Source organism: Aotus nancymaae, unplaced genomic scaffold (genome assembly GCF_030222135.1).
Source record: "Aotus nancymaae isolate 86718 unplaced genomic scaffold, 86718_ANA_hifiasm-v0.15.2.pri h1tg000059l, whole genome shotgun sequence".
Taxonomy (NCBI): Eukaryota; Metazoa; Chordata; class Mammalia; order Primates; family Aotidae; genus Aotus; species Aotus nancymaae.
The window spans coordinates 10,710,959-10,717,343 of record NW_026988473.1 but is presented as its reverse complement, the minus strand read 5'-3'; the positions used below and the strand labels follow the sequence as shown (position 1 = coordinate 10,717,343).

Genomic DNA, 6,385 nt, shown 5'->3' with positions numbered 1-6,385 from the left:
TTTTTTCTGAGTTGGAGTCTCACTCTGTTGCCCAGGCTGGAGTGCAGTGGTGCGATCTTGGCTCACTGCAACCTCCGCCTCCTGGGTTCAAGTGATTCTTCTGCCTCAGCCTCCTGAGTAGCTGGGATTACAGGTGCACACCACCACACCTGGCTAACTTTTGTATTTTTCGTAGAGACAGAGTTTCACCATGTTGGTCAGGCTGGTCTCGAACTCCTGACATGGTGATCTGCTGGCCTCGACCTCCCAAAGTGCTGGGAGTACAGGTGTGAGCCACCGCACCTGGCCTTTGGTTTGTATTTCTAACAAACTCTCTCACAATATCATACCTAATAAACAATAATTTCTTTCATAGACAATTTCTCAGGAAATAAGTTAAAAATATCATCTAGTATCTGCTCCAAATTCAAATTCCTCCAAATGCCTTTAAAAGTATCTTTTAGCAGCTGAACTTTGTATTAGAACCATTATTGTGCTAATTATGATCCAAACAAGAGCCACACATTGCATTTGCCTGGTAAGGTTTTAAAAATCTCTGTAACAGGTCCTTTGCCACTGGCCCTTTTTTCTTGCTATTTATGTGTTAAAGAAACGGGGTCATTTGTTCTATAGTTTGAATTTGGCAAACTGCATGTCTGCAGTGTCACTTAGCAGGTTCTGCTATCCTTTGTTTCCTTTCTAAACCGACAGAATAACAGGTTTATTTGATTCAGGTTCAGTGGGGTGTGGGCGGGACATTTGGGAAAACTTCATGGATAGAACTGTGTATTTTCCATTGCATTATGTCAAGAAAGGCTAGGTATGGTGGCTAACGCCTGTAATCCCTGCATTTTAGGAAGCAGAGATGGGAAGACTGCTTGAGCCCAGGAGCTTGACACAAGCCTGGATAACATAGGGAGACTCTGTTTCCTTTTTTTTTTAAAGCACACAGTGCTTGGTTGTCCCACTCTTAGTGGTGTGTTAAGAGTGCATTAGTGGGTTCAGGTGTTGCCAGGCTGTTTCAACCACTGTAAAGTTCCCCATCCACTTTTTACCTAATGCTTTTAGCGGCCAGTAATGAGCACTGTCTAGATTGACCGCTTTTCCATTGAGGCTTATAAAAACAGTTATCTTCTAATTTTATCACTTATTTTGTATTTATTAGCTGAAATCCTTCTACAAAGAGTAACTTTATATTATTAACTGTCTGATTACCATGACATTTGGTTGTAACGGAAAGTCAGGATAAATGCTTTTCTTTTCCTTTATTTACCAATTTTATTTATTTTTATTTTTTTTAATATCAGTCTCCGTAGAGACTGTCAAAAATTGCCAGAGCCGACAAGTCGTCATGGCGGGGTATTGGGAAAAGTTTTCAATTAGCAATAATCGTGCCTCGGATAAACCTCATTGGCTACGATACTGCCGCTGCACAAAACTTATTTACCAATTTTCTGAATAATGAGTTGATAGCCAAAAGTCTTCAAAGGTGATCCATATGTTTGTTAACATTATTAACTCATTAAATATATTTGATATATTTCAATCTACTGCTGTAATTGTTTTTTCTGATGAATATTATTCCACTTTTGGCCAATATGAGCCCCTTGAAGTTGGTTTGTGCATCCTTTAGACAGAACCCTAGTAATCTATTAGCTTCCTTGCTTTCTGGCACAAGATATTCCAGGATATCATGTACATTTCATGTTCAGACATAGAACCAGCTATTACTTCAAGAAAATGGTAGTTAGAGATGTGATTTATTACTCCTGGAAACATACAGGTAAAAATCAGCCTCAGTATTTAGCCAAGCTTTCCTCCCTAGCAGGTAAGCTCCATGAAAGCAGGCACTTTTGTATTCTTAACTTTTAGCACCTAGAACTAGGAGCTGTATTTCTAGGAGGTAAAATATGCCTGGCACATAGAATTATTCAGCAAATATTTGTTGAATAAATAAAGCTCTCCCAAACTTGTTTCCACAGAAGAGCTCTGGTGGGATTATGAGTGAGTGCCCATTACACCGCTTACAATTTATATGCTCTAAGGTAGCTGTTAATTTTTAGTTTGGTCTTCTATTTTCTAGGACAAACCTCAAATATGGGAACTTTTCCCAAATCATTTAATCATTTTTCATTTGTGGAATCTTTTTTTTTTTTTTTTTTTGAGTAGCTGGGACCACAGGTGCACACTACTCTGTCCGGCTCATTTTTGTTTTTTTCTATTTTCAGTAGAGACAGGTTTTCATCATGTTGCCCAGGCTGGTCTTAAACTCTTGGCCTCAAGTGATCCACTTGCCTCAGCCTCCCAGAGTGCTGGGATTATGGGCATAAGCCACTGTGCCTAGCCAACTCTTTTAAATAAATACTTATCCTAACCCATTTCACTCTTTCCAATGAGACCTAAACTTCTCGATCACTTCTTCTGCAGATGCTAACATTTCAAGGATCTATGAAGAAGAATTTCCCTTTCATGGCATACAATTTATAAGGTATTCTGGTATTCTGTGTTTTCTGGGGACTCATTACCTGGATCGTTACTACTCAACTTGTAGTCTGTAACAGGTTCACTCCCATGTATTTTACTATTCTGAGTCTTGCACTAATACTCATCCTTTGTACTACTTTTATCAATTTCTTATTTTGAACTTCTTATCATCTTTCAGGTGTGCTATGACAAGGATAAGGAGAGATAAACTCTAACCAAGAATTAACTTGTATATGTGATAGCCATGTTTCAAATTCCAGCCTAGTTTAGATCATGATAAAAATTATTTAAAGGGCTAGCCTCAGGCTGGCACAGTGGCTCAAGCCTGTAATCCCAGCACTTTGGGAGGTCAAGGCAAGAGGATAGGATTGCATGAGTCTAGGAGTTTGAGACCAGCCTGGGCAACATGGCAAAATCCTATCTCTACAAAAAGTAAAAAAAAATTAGCCGAACGTGGTGGCACACACCTGTAGTCCTGGCTACTTGGGAGGCTGAGGTGGGAGAATCACCTGAGCCTGGGACATGGATGTTGCAGTGAGCAGAGATTGCATCATTGCACTTGCACTCGTGCCTGTGTGACAAAGCAAAACTCTGTCTCAAAAAAAAAAAAAAAAAAAAAGGCTAGCTCAATTGCTGTGGAATACCATTTAACTAAGTCTACAGGCCAATGTTAAGCTACTGATAACAGACCAATGAATGATACTTTATATCTAGCCACGTAATCAACACTAGAAGTTTTCAAACTTCAGTGAACATCAGATTCAGCTGGAGACAAAGATACAAAAGCCCTAATCCTTCTGTAAATTCTGATTTGGCAGTTTGGGGTGGAGCTGAATTATTTACACAAGTAATTCTGATACAGACTACAACTTCACGACTATGTCAAGTAAGAGTTGCTTTTCTCATGTTTAGAAACATAGTCTGTTTGACCAAATATGGGATTAAAAATATAGGCCTGAAATACTAAAGGTTTTGTTTTAAATAATCAAATCATACGGCCAAAGATTAGACAAAACTACAAAAGGGAAGAGGAGGGGAAAATAAGTTTGTATTCTAGAAATCTTATCACTTATAAAGACTCAAAGGAAAGATGTCCCATCTTGCATGGTCACCTCATCTTGTGCATCCTTCTTGATAAGGAAAGGGAGGTTCCTGGCTGTTGTCATGAGAATGTCAGCTGCTTGCTCTGTGGAGAGGAAAGGAAGAATACGGGCAACCATTCTCTTCCCTTTTCGGATACACATGATCTGTACAAAGTGGTCATCGCTAGGCCTGCAACGGAAGAAAAATGCCAACTTAGATCAATTAGCAAGATCAATTAAGAATTCCTCACTGTTTCCTCTTAGATGTTACTGAATGGAAATACTACATTCGTTTTCATTCTATAATAATTTGTACTATAAAACAGTAAAAATTACTTCAAATCTCAACCAAATAAAAAGTAAATTTGCAGGTTTTACAAATGTAGAAAAATCATCATTTTACAAATTATATGCTTTAAAAAAACTTGGCCAAACTGTATGCATTAATTTCCTTAACTTTTTTTTTTTTTTGAGTCTCACTTTGTCACCCAGGGTAGAGTGCAGTGGCGCAATCTTGGCTCACTGCAGCCTCCACCTGCCGGGTTCAAGTAATTCTCCTGCATCAGCCTCTCAAGCAGCTGGGATTATAGATGCCCATCACCATACTGGCCAGGCTGGTCTCTGAACTCCTGACCTCCAGTGATCTGCCCACCTCAGCCTCCCAAAGTGCCCAGCCTCCTTTCTTAACTTTTAAGTAACCACACAAACACCACATGGTTAACAGAGCAATACCTTAAAAAAAAAAAAAAAGGCAAAAATAAAAACATTCATCAACTCAGTTAGTGTTACCATTTTAAACAATATTTTGTTGTGTATTACGTATTTTTTCTTTCATAAAAAAATGGGCCCATAGAACTCATATGGTTTTGCACCCTGACTTTTTTCATTCAACAACTTCTTGTTTCCATATCAATAAATGTATTTCAACTACATACATTTTAATAGCTGTATAACATTCCAATCTATGGATAAACCATTTATTCAATCAGTTCCCTGTCAGCCCAAGTCCAGACAAGGTGTGTTGAAAAATGCTTGTTCTTATGTTTGGTTGTGTGTATGTCCTGGCTTAGAAGGATCAGCAATTCTCTTGAATGGGTAAAAGAAAAGGGAGTTATCAGAAGTCCTAGTTCTCTTGATTCAACAAATAAGTATTTAAGATTTACGGAACGTTTAACATTAGCAAGATTCTTTTGCAGATAATGGAGTAGGAAAGGGATTCCCCATTGGAAGACTGAATAGTTTCAACAGGATATAAATATTCTGTGGAAATACCAGGAAGTATAAATGTTTGTACATCTGATCTTAGTAATAAAGAAAATATGTAAAGATTACAAGGTTAAAGATGATAGTAATCATAAATCAGGTACAATCTGTAAGCACAAAAACAAAAACCCAATAATGTTACCCATTGTATCTCTAGTGTCTAGCATTGTCCCTAGCAGATGCTGAATATGTATTTGTTGAATGAATAAATTCAGGATAAAGAGGTTTTTTTTTTTTCTCTCCTCACTGGAAAAGATCATTCATATTTTAAATGAACTGGCATTTGAGTTAGGCTAAAAGGATAGATTCTGAGCTTACAGAGATGGTAGGGAAAGGTACCTAAAAAGCAGAAATGTATGAAGCCCAGTTTTACAGAGCAAAGAGTCCAGTTAGTTTAATGTTTTCCTCAAAGTGTACAATGCTTACCTCTCTTGTCCAGGCAATTTCCCCCTTAAGTTGTCATACATGCCACAAATTTTGTGCTTTCTCTCATCCATTAGGGCAGGTCGCTCTTCTTCTAGACTTAGGAGATAACGTCTTTCATAGTCCTCTACATCAAGGAGTAAACTGTAGGTCTAAGAAGGGAGACAAAAACAGGCCACAGCATGCTAGGTCAGAACCACAGAGTGTTAATTAAACAATTTCACAGTTTAGGACTACTAGATAAAGACAACAGAATGAAAATTATAGAAAGATGGAGATTATTTTTTTAAATGCAGAAAACTGTATGAAAATTCCTAAAAAATAAAAAATCCTCAAACCACCATTTTTTGTCTCTCTGACCTCTATTCTAGCAGGCAAAGATAGTAAAATAATTATACTTTACGTGACCAGCCTGGCCAACATGAGAAAACTCCATCTCTACTAAAAATACAAAAAATTAGCCAGGTGAGGTGGCCTGAGCCTGTAATCCCAGCTACTCGGGAGGCTGAGGCAGGAGAATCGGTTGAACCTGGGAGGCAGAGCTTGCAGTGAGCTGAGATCTTGACACTGCACTCTAGCCTGGGAGACAGAGTGAGACTTTGTCTCAAAAAAAAAAAAGGCAATCCAAAGAGAAAACTACTATCATCTCTGTTTTTACAGATAAAGAAACTGAGGACGGCATAGAATGGTTAAGTAACTTACCCTAAGTTACAGACTCAGAAATGGAAAAGACATGATTTACAGCTTGGTTCTAGAATCCATGCTTTTAACCACTATGATGTACGGCTTACAATGTAGTATTGACATTTTACAAATCAACTATCAATATCTATTATTTTCCTCAGTACCAAAGAAGTTTGGATTCTAGAAATCTTATCACTTATAAAGACTCAAAGGAAAGATGTCCTGTCTTGCACAGTCACTTCATCTTGTGCATCCCTCTTGATAAGGAAAGCCCAGTAACCAGGGAGTGCCCAATAAATATCTGTGAACTAAATTAATCCATAGGTAGGACTATGTAATTTTTATTCCCGTTTTACCAGGCTTAGAAAGGTGATTTGCCCAAAGACATTCAGCTATTAACTGAATAAGCTTCGACAAAAACCCAGTATACTTCCAACTGCAGTGCTCTTTCCATGATGCCAACAGGTGAA

The 6,385-nt window shown here is 38.1% G+C and overlaps 1 protein-coding gene and 1 pseudogene across 2 annotated transcripts in view; both read right to left on the bottom strand.

Annotated features, from left to right (window-relative positions):
- PATL1 (PAT1 homolog 1, processing body mRNA decay factor) overlaps nucleotides 1–6,385 on the bottom strand; it is a 33,417-nt gene that overhangs the window by 6,988 nt on the left and 20,044 nt on the right. For both annotated transcript variants that reach the window (XM_012454310.2, XM_012454311.3), the window contains exons 14-15: nucleotides 5,235–5,383; nucleotides 3,576–3,735 (exon numbers count right to left, since the gene is read on the bottom strand). In XM_012454310.2, the coding sequence (XP_012309733.1) occupies nucleotides 3,576–3,735; nucleotides 5,235–5,383 (309 nt within the window). The remainder of the gene's footprint in view (nucleotides 1–3,575; nucleotides 3,736–5,234; nucleotides 5,384–6,385) is intronic.
- Nucleotides 1,287–1,419, bottom strand: LOC135270365 (U4 spliceosomal RNA; annotated as a pseudogene).